The sequence below is a fragment of the Gadus morhua genome, chromosome 5 (genome assembly GCF_902167405.1).
Source record: "Gadus morhua chromosome 5, gadMor3.0, whole genome shotgun sequence".
Lineage (NCBI taxonomy): Eukaryota > Metazoa > Chordata > Actinopteri > Gadiformes > Gadidae > Gadus > Gadus morhua.
In genome coordinates, this window is record NC_044052.1 from 20428769 (window position 1) to 20442834 (window position 14066).

The 14066-nt window shown below is 47.5% G+C and overlaps 1 protein-coding gene across 1 annotated transcript; it reads right to left on the reverse strand.

Moving 5' to 3' along the window:
• emx1 (empty spiracles homeobox 1) lies at positions 1–7762 on the reverse strand. The gene is made up of 3 exons (XM_030355806.1): positions 4600–7762; positions 2935–3119; positions 1–216 (listed from the first exon to the last, which is right to left on the reverse strand). The coding sequence occupies exons 1-3, from the start codon at positions 4976–4978 to the stop codon at positions 49–51; spliced, it is 732 nt and encodes a 243-aa protein (XP_030211666.1). The 5' UTR covers positions 4979–7762; the 3' UTR covers positions 1–48.
• Between the last annotated feature and the right edge of the window lie 6304 nt (positions 7763–14066).

Sequence of the window (14066 nt, forward strand, 5' to 3'; positions counted from 1 at the left end):
TGTTAGTGTGTGTGTGTGTGTGTGTGTGTGTGTGTGTGAGGAGGCGCGTCAGTCCTCGGAGGTGACGTCTATGTCCTCTGAGCTGGCCTGCTTGGTGGCCAGGCGCCAGCGGTTGATGTGGTGGTTCCCCTTCTTCCTCTGCTGCATCTCCGGGCCCTCTTCCTCCAGCTTCTGCCGCTTGTACTTCGTCCTCCGGTTCTGGAACCACACCTTCACCTGGAGCCACGGGGGAACACGCCCTGTTAGAACCCTGGGCACGCTCGCTGGAACCCCGGTAAGAAACCCTCCTGGAAACACTGGTTAGGGAACCCCTAGAACCCTAGACCGCGGGTTAGAACCCCTAGTTAGAACCCTGGTTAGCACTCTGATTAGAACACTCGTTACACCTCTTGTGAGAACCTTAGCACACTGGTCAATACCCTCCTTAGAACCCTGGTCCAAATGCTTGTTAGAACCCGGGTAGAACACGGTTTAAAACTCTTGCTGGAGCCCTGGTTAGCTGGAGCCCCCCCCCCCCCCCAGTGGTACTGGATTCCTGATTGGTCGATATCTGAACCACCCGCTGTCATGTCACTACGCAGCGTGACCTGGCGTCACATCGCCGCGCTTTGGCATCCTGAAGACCTGGGATCATTCCAGAGAATCAAACCCCTGAAGAACACCCCCACCCCCATCCCCGGTCCCGCCCCCACCCTCACCCCCACCCCCACCTCCGCCCGCTGACGAGACAGCTTTATGCATTAGCATATGCTGCTAATTAGCGCTCCTTCCACTAGAGTGTGGGAACACGTCACGGTATCGGCTACTGCCGGGGGGGGGGTAGGGGGGTACTGGGAGGGTACCACTGTTGCCAGATTGGGCGGGAAATCTGGCCCAATCTGGCAACACTGGCGGGTACCGGGATGTAGACCGGATCCCATTACCGGAGCCGGTGCAGATGCAGGTTTCCCATCCAATCTGGCAACTCTGGGTGCAGCATGCTGAAGCTCCAGTGTTGCCCAATCTGGCAACACTGGAGGGTACTGGGATGTCGACCAAATATGTCCGGTGTACCCTGCACTATTCAGGGCGTAACCCCTTTCTGGAGGGCCGGCGGAGAGGGAGAGGGTGCAAATCCGGTGCCCGATAAAGCGCACCACATCATACCCATGATGCACTGCAAAAGAGCGCACACCAAGTCTCCACCCAACCCAGTCTCCACCCACACCCCTGTCTCCCCCCCCTGTCTCCCCCTCCACCCCAGTCTCCCCCCCCTCCCTGATTGACCCTGTCACCTGCTCTATAGTGAGCAGGCTTTAATTGTGATTCAGTGTTAGGCTCGGATTATAAATCGCTAATTATCCCTATTTTTTTTTACCCTTTAGACATTTAACATCGAATCCATACATCTTTTTTTATGTATTTATTATCTATGTGCATACATAGATAATATATCTTTGTATTTGTAGCTGTTATGATATAAACACATGTGCATATATTTAATTTCCTCTAGGCTATGTAGCTGATTGCTGCTGCTTTCAATAGAATGTGTGGCTCTTTAAAATCGCCTTAAGACCCGTGTTTGTCGATTGAATAATTTTCGTTACCTTTCATGATGATTTGTGATTAAATGCCCCTCTTAGCAGTGTGTTTAACCCGAGGTTTGTGTTGACGGTGGAGACTTAACCGCTGACGCAGCTCGGGTGTTGTTATGGCGCTCATTAAGCCGTAATTGACATCTGAACGCCGCATTCAAGTCGAGCAGCGTCGATAATGTTCGCGAACTTGACGGGCTCGTGAAGGTGACGTCGTATGCACCTCCGAACAAACTTCGCAGTAAGCCGTTTCAAAATAAGAGCCCCTTGTAATTGTTTTTGAAACATAACCTCCATTACTACTGTGATTTATGTGATTGTAGTAATAATCATATTTTCACCTGATTTGATGCAGCATTTATCCGTTTATGTTTACCGTTGTGACTTTAATGTTTTATCGGGCGTATTTTTTTTAAGTTGGGTGTCTTTCAGACTTAACACATTTAAATAGCCCTGGTGTGCAAATGAATCACCGCCAATTAATTAGACCTGACGCAAATACAATGTATGATTACAGGCCAAATAACAATAATTATCACAAGTTATATTATTGGTAATAGCCTATTAATATCACAATAATTGCATCCCGATAGGAGGCCCATTCAATTTACAAGAATAACCAGCATTTTTAAATTGTCACCCGTTGCGTTATAAATAGGATCCAATATAAAAAAAATGAATGAAAAATTTAACATTTCTAATAAAGAAGTTGCATAGCCTAACCACATATTGATACCACTCAAACTGCCTAATTCATTTGTATTCGTATTTGTTAAAATGATTTGAACAGACATTATGAAATAATTATTAATTATTAGCTGTTTACATTAATTGTAGCTGCTCGGGTTTTCCTCGACATTTGTATATTTGATCGCGGACAACCGAAATAATCCCTATAATTGAGTACTGTAGGCCTATCTCATTCTATAGCCTACAGGACATCATATCTTTCTAGTTACATATTTATCCGCGCTTAATCTTAATAAGAAGAAAGAGGGAAACGCCGGTGCGGGATATGACCCGTCTAGCCGCTATGGATGCTCGTCTCCCGACCAAACTGTTCTGAACGGTTCGAACCCTGGCCCCCAGAACACGTCTGTCGGGGGACAAGCCTCCAAAGCGGCTAGACTGCTGGCTATCCGGGTTTCGAAACAAGAACAGTTAGGCCGGGAGACGAGAATCCATAGCAGCTAGACTGGGTCACCCGCCCGGGCTTGAAACCCCGGGCGGGGGTTCGGACTCTGGCCCGAGGCGCGTCAGGGACGCCAACTCAGTGGCGTCCCTGACGCTTCTCAAACCGCGGGCCTCAGAAACAGAAACACAGAACACCAAAATACCACCAAAGCTGATTCTCGCTTACCTGGGTCTCGGACAGGCTGAGGCCGTGGGCCAGCTGCTTCCGCTCGGCGCCGACTACGTAGTGGTTCTTCTCGAAGGCCCGCTCCAGCCGCAGCAGCTGCGAGGGCGAGAAAGCCGTGCGGATACGCTTGGGTTTCCGGGCGAAGGGCCCGTGCAGGAGCAGGCCATCCTGGGACACCTCGTTCCCTGAGGGAAAGGGGGGAAGAGAAGTAGGCCTATGGGTTAGGTCTAGTGAGTACCCTGGAGCGAGCGAGTGAGTGGTGGAGCCCGGCAGTGGTTTGGATTTGGTCGGGCACCTGTAACCATTGCAGGGCCCCCCGGCTCGATATGTTTGGAGGTTTTTTGCCGTGACTTCACCTGTCTCGATGATCATTAATCAGTTCGTTCTTGGGTTTGGATTTTGCAATACAATCTGTTTGGTTTGATTGGAAAGGGTAGGCCTAAATATCGGACATTATGCAGAGGGACTTCATATTACAACGGTGGAGGGTTAGATTAGATTGAAGTACAGTCTGCTCTGCACTGCATATATATTTTGACGGCCTACTTTCAGAATACATGTCAACGTTTCGTGTTGTGCTGAGCCGGACTATATCCTTGGAGGGTTAAATATTCACCCGAAGGTTCCTTTAATCGAGAACATTAACGTCTAATTAAATGCGTTCTCGTGTTATCTCGGCTGGGCTTACTAAATCATTCTTTTTTTGAAACACATTCATGACGAAATTAATATAATATAATAATAATTTGAAACAATTAATGCATCGCCTAAAATCAGCCCTGATCAAATATCATGTCGTGGGGTTTAATTCTAAATCGATTGTAAAATGTATTCCTTTTGTTGTGGGCCTGTTGCAAAAATAATGTGTACAAAGATTTAGTTTTAATCTGCCAAACATAATTTATATCAGACCTCCTACTTCCTTCTTTGATATCAGGCATATAATGACGAATAAATTGTAATATATATATATATATATATATATATATATATATATATATATATATATATATATATATATATATATATATATATATATATATATATATATATAATAATTTAATATAAATATGATTAATACTCGTATTTTATGTATGATTTATATGCAACGAAATTATATCCTAAATGATGTCTAACTGAACCATTAATACATTTAGCCTCCAAAGAAAGTCTCGAGGTAGAAAATATAGGCCTACTACAATATATATATATATATATTATATATATATATATATATATATATATATATATATATATATATATATATATATATATATATATATAGATATTCAAAGGCCTGTACAAATGGACACGTTACTGTAGGCCTATGTTAAATTTAATTATAATTACATTATTATGATTATTATCATCATTGTTGTTATTATTATTATTATTATTATTATTATTTTGATTATTATTATTCATTCACCTTTCTTCGCTAAACCCTTAGACTAACATCACGTCTCACTGGGAGAAAGATCTGGATATTGATCCAGATCTATTGATCCAGATCCACGCAAATCCATGATCCTCTCCCTAACGGCTCGACCGGTGCTTGACCCATGGTTCACGCACGCAGGTGGAAAAGCACGCATTTGCGTGGACCATGGGTCGAGTTTATATCCAACTTGCTCCGTTCAACGCGTCTGCTCGCGCGCCCCTCACCTTGAAACCGGTGGCCGAAGAACCGATTCCGGAGCACCCAGGGGTAGAAGTTGAGCGGGTCCCGGTGCTGGGACCCGAAGAAGTGCGTGGCAGCGGGGTGCTGCAGGTGGGCCGCCCCCCCCAGTGAGTGGTGGCCATGGGGCGCCATACTCAGCGCGTGGTGGTGGTTCACCGACTCCGGGAAAACGAGCTCCGGGTTCGGGTACAGGGACCGGCCCTGCGGCGCCTGGTACCCGTTCATGAAGGCCTCCGGGGCGGCGCCGTGGTGCGAGTAGCTGAGGGCCGTGGGGCGGACGGGCTCCTCCGGGGACGCGGGGCTCTCCTTGGCCACCAGGGACTCGATGGTGAAGCAGCGTTTTCCCGCCGCTGAAGAAAACATGGTGCGCTCGTGCGCTCCGGGACGCAGCCTCGAGAGCTCCAGTTGGAAAAGCGCGGAAAGCGCGTGGGTCTTACTTCCGCTTCAGGATTGCAGGAGGTGGACCCCCCCTCCTCTCAGAGACCCATGACGAAGGGGACCGAGTGGCGGCGGGTGGTGTTTGGTTTGGCGGACTGGCTGTCTGACGCGCTGGCTCGAGCTCGTCCGATGTGGTCACCGCTGTGCCTGCCTGCGCGAGTCCTACAGATCCATCCAGGGAGAGCCTCGCGCACTCGGACAAGACGTGCGGCAGTGTGAGCAAAACGCGTCCAAACCTCGAGCGTTCACATCTCCTCGGCCGGGGCGCGAGCAGCCAGTGGCGCGCACTGATTGGTCGGCCGCACCTGCCAATGAGTCCCTCCCCTCGAGTACCTGCCGCGCTTGGTTGATGTGGTTTGAGCGGGAGCACGCGGGGGCGAGGCGCGTGCATGTCCCTTCAGACGAGCGCAATTCTATTGAAAGCATCAGACAATTGGTTTATTATTATTATTGAAAATGAAAAGACAATATTGGAGAAACTATTACCGGCGTCGTGAACCAGGCAAGTGGGACGGCCCGGCCTCCGTAGCGGAGAGTTAATTGAATCTGTGTATGAATATAGGATCAGGGGTGATCCTATAGCGGCTCTCTGATTGGTCAATCGTCATTGCTCTAATGTAGCGGGGACATCAGACCCCTGTTTGTTATGTTTAAAGGGTGATCGGGTGGATAGTTTGATATAGTCCACAAGTAGACCTAAAAGGGCTTAAACTAGCTGACTTCAAAGGGTGAGGCGGTGAATATGTAGAGTTTCGCCACTCTGCGTGTACCCATCTCAGCTGGAGTGGGACGGTTTTCGTAAAGAACAGTTTGATTTTAAGGACGGCGTCAGAGTTTATGAACTGGTTTAGACCGGTGAGTCTGAAGGCTTGGTGCGAAACAGACGTCAGGTTGAAAATACACTGAAAACTAGGACTTTTGGGTCTGATTTAAACCCTTTTAGCAGCGACATAACCCACTACAATAACCTAACAATAATAACACTAACGATCATAATCATAAATATTATTAGTAGGCCTATTAGGCCTATTATCATTATTATAATTTGTACTATAGGCTAGTATGTTTTTATTGTTATTTGGTTTCAAAGAGTTGAATATAATTATTATTAGTAGCCTATAGCCTGTTATTGGCAGCCTTGTAAAGGCCTTATAATTAATCCTACTTTGAAGGACAGTTTAATGAGGCCGTTCAGCCAAAGGATCCGAACTCTTTCATTCATTCACTCTTCGGTTCATCCGTTCGTTCACTCTTCGGTTCATCCGTTCGTTCACTCTTCGATTCATCCATTCATTCACTATTCGGTGCATTCGTTAACGAGGCCAAAGCGTTCATGATGAGATCTGAGATTTGATGTCTCGATTGAACCTCGGCTCCCCAGCATGGGTTCCATACCCGCGGGTCTGGGGAGGCGCTGTGGTCCTCATGAATCGCTCCGTGTTGTTGCTTCTCATGGCGCTCAGCACACGTTAATAATTAGCCAGTTAATGCGCCCGTTTGCGCAGAAGTTGTATTAGAAAATCATTAGCGATGTTTATTATGACCTCAACAAGTTGTTGATGAGGTGTTTAGAGTTAAAGGCCGTTAAACGTCCGGGTCCCGTTCTTACGAGGAGCAGGTTTACCGTGAGGGGGGGGGGGGGTTCATTAAACGTAGGTCTTCTATATCAATGTTCAACAGGCGTGGACTCACATGGGCATCGCACACAATATAAAGTTTATAATTAATTAAGTTCAAGTAAAAACTTCAACGTACAAATAAAAAAGACTGAGTTGGTGGAGCTCAGAGATAGGTACAGACTGAACCGTTCGGATAGACCCAGAGCCCAAGATAGACCCAGAGCCCCAGATAGACCCAGACTAACAGATAGACCAAGACCACCAAATAGACCCCCAGATAGACCTGGCAGACCCTAGAACAGCACAGCCTACAGTAGGCATAGGGCCATGTATTAGCCGTGAGTCCAGTTGTGTCGCCATAATGAATAAGGTAAATAATGCATATTATTATCCCAGCATTAGATACAGTCCAGATCCGATGGTTCTTAACGCAGCACAGTCATTATTAACTGGACCGCTGTGCTACCTTCCCAGTCATACTTCTCTTAATCTCACGACCATCTTTCCTTGTGTGTGTGTGTGTGTGTGTGTGTGTGTGTGTGTGTGTGTGTGTGTGTGTGTGTGTGTGTGTGTGTGTGTGTGTGTGTGTGTGTGTGTGTGTGTGTGTGTGTGTGTGTGAGCAGCAGGAATGCGAGCGGAGGAGAGTTTAATGGTGAAACCGGCTGGCCTGTCCGGTGAACCGCATCGTGTCTGGTTAATAAATGTCTAAAGTGGACTGGCATTAACAGATAAAGTGGACCGGTCTACTGCGTGCTCCCCCGGACCAGGTTTAACTCAACCCCCGGGGGGTGAATCGTTGAGGGGTGAGATAGCGTTCCAGGCCCCAGCGGTGAATCAGGAATAGTTTAGAAGAACTTTAGAACTTTACTTTAGAAGAAAAATAGATCGATACGATACGTGATCACTTTGACACGAAATGCGTCTCATTCTTCAGCGTCGATTGTCCTCCATGTTGAAAGAAGGGATGATACTGAAGTTCAACTGGTCTCTCTCCGTGGGGGGGTCTGGAGCCGCTGGGTGTACCCGGTCGTTGTTTATCCAGAGCTTTTACTTATCGGTGCCGTGCTGCCCTCTGGTGGCCAATCTGGGACGCAACCGCTCTGAAGGAAAGAGACGTCGATTTTCGTGTTTTTACAATGAACCCACTGCTGTAAGGTGATATGATCATAGCCTTATCTACCCCCCCCCCCCTTACCCCCTGTCAGCCTTCATGAACGATGACGGTTGAGGGTTCTTTAAAGACGTTTTCAAAAAATGTAGGACTCCCGTTCATTTCTTTCGAATACTCATCCCATAACTCTTCCCACAACGTCTTACGTGTTAACTTCTTAACCTCTCAACTTATTGTAACGTCGACTGGTGAATATGAGAAAATGGTTGAGTGTGTTACGGTTAGTGACATCTTCTTGGACCCGCTGTGTGTGGATAACGCCTCAATGCTGCCCCCTAGTGGCTGAACCCCCAACAGCAGCTTCAAATCTCAACGCAGAGTGAAGGACATCGTCCTCCATAACCCGGTCCGATCCCCTGAGGAGGTGGCTCTGCTGCAATCAATACTGCCCCCGATTTAACTTTTTTAAACTTTCAATTTAAACGACGAAATTACAAAGAAGCTCTTATTGTATATTAGGACAATTTATATTTGACTAGGCCTATATGAATCGACAAATGATGGGTATGTCATCGTGGGAGATATTTTAACGTATCATAGGCTACTGTTTTACATGCTTAACACACTAGTCTTGTACAGTGGGGTCGAGTAACGAAGTACAAATACTATGTTACCTTACTTAAGTAGACATTTTGGGTCGGTTATTATAGGCCTACTTTACTGGACTAATTATTTTACTGCCGATGTTGTACTTCTACTCCTTAAAAGGTCAGGCAATTATTTGTACTTTCTACTTCCTACCTTTAAAAAATAGCCTCGTTACTCCTATTTCAGTGAGTGCATGCGGAAAGACACACGAATTCATCCAAGGCTGATGTTTTTCAAAATGTTCGTTGTCAACGAGGTTGTAAAGTAGTAATTTATTTGTCAAAATTTATGTTTTTATTCTTCCTACATGTTTACAATCTTGATTCATTCATTGCATCGCGGCCGAACTGACACTGAAAACCAGCTGATCGTATTTTATTCCTGTAGGCTAACCACATTTCAGTTGCAAAATCTGAGGATGATGTTGCAAAATATTGTCAATAAATAACAATAATAACACTGATCATGGTAGGCCTAATAATGTAGGCCTTATATAACGCAATTATAAATACGTAGGCGAAAATATGTGTCCCTTCACTATAATGCACTTTTCTAGCCAAAGTTATTATCGGGGACACATATTTTGTCAGACTTTACTTACGACCTGCCAAAATATTGATCCCCTTTTCATTAGGCTACACTAAAATGCGTTCATTTTCAATGGGATTTAATGCGGCGGACACAGGTGTATTCCAAAATGTTCAACATTAACATTTAATATAACTGTGGCCTAATCTTTTGTCCCTTTACTTTTATACTTGAAGTAGATTTGAAACCAGTACTTTTACACTTTTACTTGAGTAAAAAGCTTGAGTTGATGCTTCAACTTAAGCATTTTTAAACCCTATCTAGGCTACTTCTTGAGTAATGAATGTGAATAATTTTGACGCCTCTGTTCTTGTATAAAATAACCCCTTTCAGTAGCGCTAATATCGCACAATATAGACCTAGTCTATTTGCCAATAGGCTTAACCCATCCCTTATCAGCTTCCTGACAACAAAATGCACTAATTATGACCCATCAACCATCGTATCCTATATCCATCAATGGACATGTCCCGGGTGCCTGACAATCGGAATCAAACTAATTAGGTGTTTAAAACTTTAAATCGTGGTTCGGTAGTCAGGCGGCTGTGAACTCTCGCTCTCACCTTCCTTCATTAATAAACTAATTGGTCGTTTTGTCTCGCGTTAGCTGTGTGTGCTCAGCTAATGCGTTCTACTTAAAGAGCTGGGGGTTTTCACCCCATTATAACGAGATGGGAAAAGTAGCACGTCACCGTGTTTGTGCCACCTGCACGAGAAACGGGCGGGACCCCCCTGCGTGGCCCCCAGGATCCGACCCCCCCCCCTCCCCGCCCCCCTCAGTAAACACGGATGGCTTTGATTTCGGGGAATAAGATGAGTCTCATGTCCTACAGCTGATGTATGCAGAGCAGGCCTCTGCCTTTATTATATCGTTTCCTCTCTCTCTCCTCCTCCTCACCACACCACTTAAAGAACCGAGACGGTCCCGCGACGCTTGAAACAGACACTCGTTTCCATGGAAACGAGGGTCCCCCCCCCCCCCCTCTTAGACTTCGAGAGACCCCCGAGGGTCTTTAACCGTGTACTCTCTCCTTCGGGGCAGTGTTCCCTTGTTCGCTTTACCTTCCTCGCGGGCAGGAACTGCAAGTTTAAAGATGGTACCCACAAACATTGCGCTTCGGGGGCCCCTGCGCTCATTATACTACCGCCCTGCACGGCCCCCGGGACCCCGGCGTTAGAAGTCATTGTGCGGCTCAAACTCGACCTTTTCACGGCCAAACAAAGACGCGACGCCACTTCAAACGGTCGTGATGGAAGTTAATGACTATTAGATGGAGTGGAGTAGAGGGGGCAGCAGCTCTGCAAATAAAATGCAAACAGGGAGGACGGTTAACAATGGCCTGCCCTAAACCGTGGCTCCGCCGCTGTCCAGATGAACTGCGCTGCTCCCTCGGCCGGCGGCGCGGCGGGCCTGCAGGGGTCAATCATGAGAACTTTCACACCTTCCCCGCTGAACCAGAACCACAATGGTGTCTTTCTGTCTGTCTGTCTGTCTGCGACTCTCCGCGGGGTCACGTGACCCACCCGGGGAACGCGTGACGTATCGATTCAGGAAATCTGAGATCATTGGATTAGTAAACAAAGAAAATAGATAAATAAATCCTCTTACATAGATTAACGATGTTATATTAATAAAAGAACAATTCTAATTCATACATTTCGCTATTATTCTGCTATTAGCATTATGTTAAGGTCTACTTTTTACTCAGCATGTTATGTATTATCTATATAAAATCTATATCTATCTAAATGGGTGTAGGCCTATTGATATCACAATATTTAACTGTTATTATTCTGCAGAGTGAACACTATCATTCAATACATCATCAATCCCTCAACTGGGATTGAGCATACTGGTATCAGAGGACACGGGCCTCTAATACCAGTATGCTCAATCCCAGTCTCCCCCATACTGGGGTTGGGGTCAGTCCAGTCAGACCCCACACCCCAGGGGTCCTGAACACATCCCTGAACACATGTGTCAGACCCCCGCCGCACGCGTGTTACAACCCCCCCGCCATCACATATCGAGGCCCCCGACCCCATGTCCAGACACCCCCACCCCATGTCCGGCGGCCCCCACCATGCCCACCCCCCCGCCTCACGGCCAGAACCCCCCCCCCCCCCCCCCCCCCAACCCGTGTTCTACCGGCGCCTCTTCCTGTCCTCTCCCCCGCTACAGGAAGTGCGTTGCGTCGCTGGCTGCAACCGGGGAGGCGGGGGGCGCATTAAGACGTAACACCGGCCTTTGATAGGAACCCCCCCCCCCCCCCCCCCCTAATCCAGTACCCGGGCCGACTTAGAGCCCCTGGGGGGGGGTGCACCCCCTCCCGGGGCTAAGGCGCCGGGGGCTAATTGGGGACGAATGAATACACCCCCCCCCCTCTCTCCTCTCATCCCTTCCTCTTCCAGCCTCCACACACACACACACACACACACACACACACACACACACACACACACACACACACACACACACACACACACACACACACACACACACAGACACACAGACACACAGACACACAAAAATAGACACACAGACATACAAATAGACACAACCACACACACATACAGAACCACACACTAACACATACACACACACACACACACACACACGCACGCACGCGCACACACACAAATAGACACACACACACGCATACAACTAAACACGCACACATCCCTACTGATGCTATTTTCCTGAGGTCGTCTCAGGCTTCTCTCCATCCCTCAATAGGATTAGAGACAGACAGGAAGAGAGAGAGAGACAGGGGAGAGAGAGAGAGACAGGGGGAGAGAGACAGACAGAAGGGAGAGAGACCGACAGGGGTAGAGAGACAGACAGAGAGACAGACAGAAGGGAGAGAGACCGACAGGGGGTAAGGGAGACAGCGGGAGAGAGACAGACAGAGAGACAGACACAAGGTGCAGAGAAAGACGGGGGGGAGACAGAGACAGGTGGAGAGAGAGACAGGAGGGAGAAAAGGGAGCGAGAGGGGGGGAGGGAGGAACAGAGAGGGAGAAAAGGGAGGGAGAGGGGGGGAGGGAGGAACAGAGAGGGAGAAAAGGGAGGGAGAGGGGGGGAGGGAGGAAGACAGAAAGAGGAAGAGAAAGACACAGATCTGGGGCCGACCGCTGGTTGATCGCATCAGAGACGCTCTTCTGGGGTCTTAAACCAGCTCTGCTGTCTCCCCAACACCGGGGGGCCCCTGCGCACACACAGGGGCCCCCCAGGGCCAGGGGACGGGGGGGGGGACGCACAGAGAGGGAGAGGGATAGAGAGATAAAGAGAGATTAGCTGTCAGTGTTTTATTAAAGACTCTCTCTTTGATAGTCTCTGTACCCCGGCCTGCTCATTACTTAAGACTTAAGGTGTTTGGATACAGCTGCTGAGACGAGGGCCAGCAAGGGGGCCCTCAGGAGCCAAGTCCCTGGGAACGTAGGCACATCCTTAATACCCAGAGTCCTTAGTCATAGTTCAGTTGTGGCTACAAATCATTTATTTTGTCACCACACCTTTTGAGGCCTTTCACTCCGGTAAAAACGTATCATTAAAATGTATCATTTGGATCATTAGCTTGCGAGTCAGCGATCGGCCCGAGCTGAAAGGCTGTATAAACCGCTGAGACACTCCTTTGTGTGAACCTCTTCACAGGCTGACGGGCAGACTCAACCGCCACCATTTTGTCATGTCTTTGGGGTGTCGGTTAATGTCATGTGACCTTTCACTACGTATCGGCCCTGGGTTTCTTTTGTCTCGCGCAGTCTGGTCTTGACTTGTACTGTCTGACATGGTTTCAACTTGTCTTGACTTGTCGTCGTGTCATGAATGTCATACTTTATCCATTGCGCTTTTATTGTGGTGAGCCAGTCGGTTGACTCTGGTACTTAGCTCTGACAACTGTTGTTGTGGTTCCTAAAGTAAGGTACTAGTGGTGTAGTTTATGAATCAAATCGAATTGTGTGATTAAGTTAAAGCCAAAAATTAGTAACACATTTGAATGTTCATATTTGGAAATTCGTTAACAATTGTTGTGCTTTTTATGTTGTCATCTGACGCCATAATTCAGGATCTGAGGAGTATTTTCAAGAGAGGCAAGAGATGTGTGACCTTAAGGCGAAGGCCAATAGCTGAAATAGTTTCAAAGATTCAAAGGTTTTTACATATAACATCAGATGGGCCTGGAGGCACTGTAGGAAGATTATCTTAAGAGAGGCATCTTATAGGAGAGTCCTCTCTTAAGAGAGTCATCTTATAGGAGAGTCCTCTCTTAAGAGCGTCATCTTATAGGAGAGTCCTCTCTTAAGAGTCATCTTATAGGAGAGTCCTCTCTTAAGAGAGTCATGTTATAGGAGAGTCCTCTCTTAAGAGCGTCATCTTATAGGAGAGTCCTCTCTTAAGAGAGTCATGTTATAGGAGAGTCCTCTCTTAAGAGAGTCATCTTATAGGAGAGTTCTCTCTTAAGAGAGTCATCTTATAGGAGAGTCCTCTCTTAAGAGCGTCATCTTATAGGAGAGTCCTCTCTTAAGAGCGTCATCTTATAGGAGAGTCCTCTCTTAAGAGAGTCATCTTATAGGAGAGTCCTCTCTTAAGAGCGTCATCTTATAGGAGAGTCCTCTCTTAAGAGCGTCATCTTATAGGAGAGTCCTCTCTTAAGAGAGTCATCTTATAGGAGAGTCCTCTCTTAAGAGAGTCATCTTATAGGAGAGTCCTCTCTTAAGAGAGTCATCTTATAGGAGAGTCCTCTCTTAAGAGCGTCATCTTATAGGAGAGTCCTCTTCCAAGAGAGTCCTCGTTTAAGAGAGTCATATGGTCCTGTTTCTTCTCCTCACCAGAAGGCTGGCCTAATCTCCTCCACCTCCTCTCCTCATCTGTCTGGACCGACCAACCTCTTGCCCCCCACCCGGGTCCCCCCCACCCCTGACCCCCATCCGGTCGCACGCTTTGGCAGAGTCTCCCTCGGGTGTCGTGGGGGGGGGGGGGGGGAGGGGGGGGAAGACAGCGAGTGAGGACAGCGAGTGAGGACCAGAGCTGTGGGCTGTTTGA

Coding starts and splice junctions, on each gene's coding strand:
- emx1 (XM_030355806.1), bottom strand. CDS start 4,978: ATGTTTTCTTCAGCGGCGGGAAAACGCTGCTTCACCATCGAGTCCCTG. Junction 3,120..4,599: donor CTTCGGCCACCGGTTTCAAG/GTGAGGGGCGCG, acceptor CCTTTCCCTCAG/GGAACGAGGTGTCCCAGGAT. Junction 217..2,934: donor TCAGCCTGTCCGAGACCCAG/GTAAGCGAGAAT, acceptor CCGTGGCTCCAG/GTGAAGGTGTGGTTCCAGAA.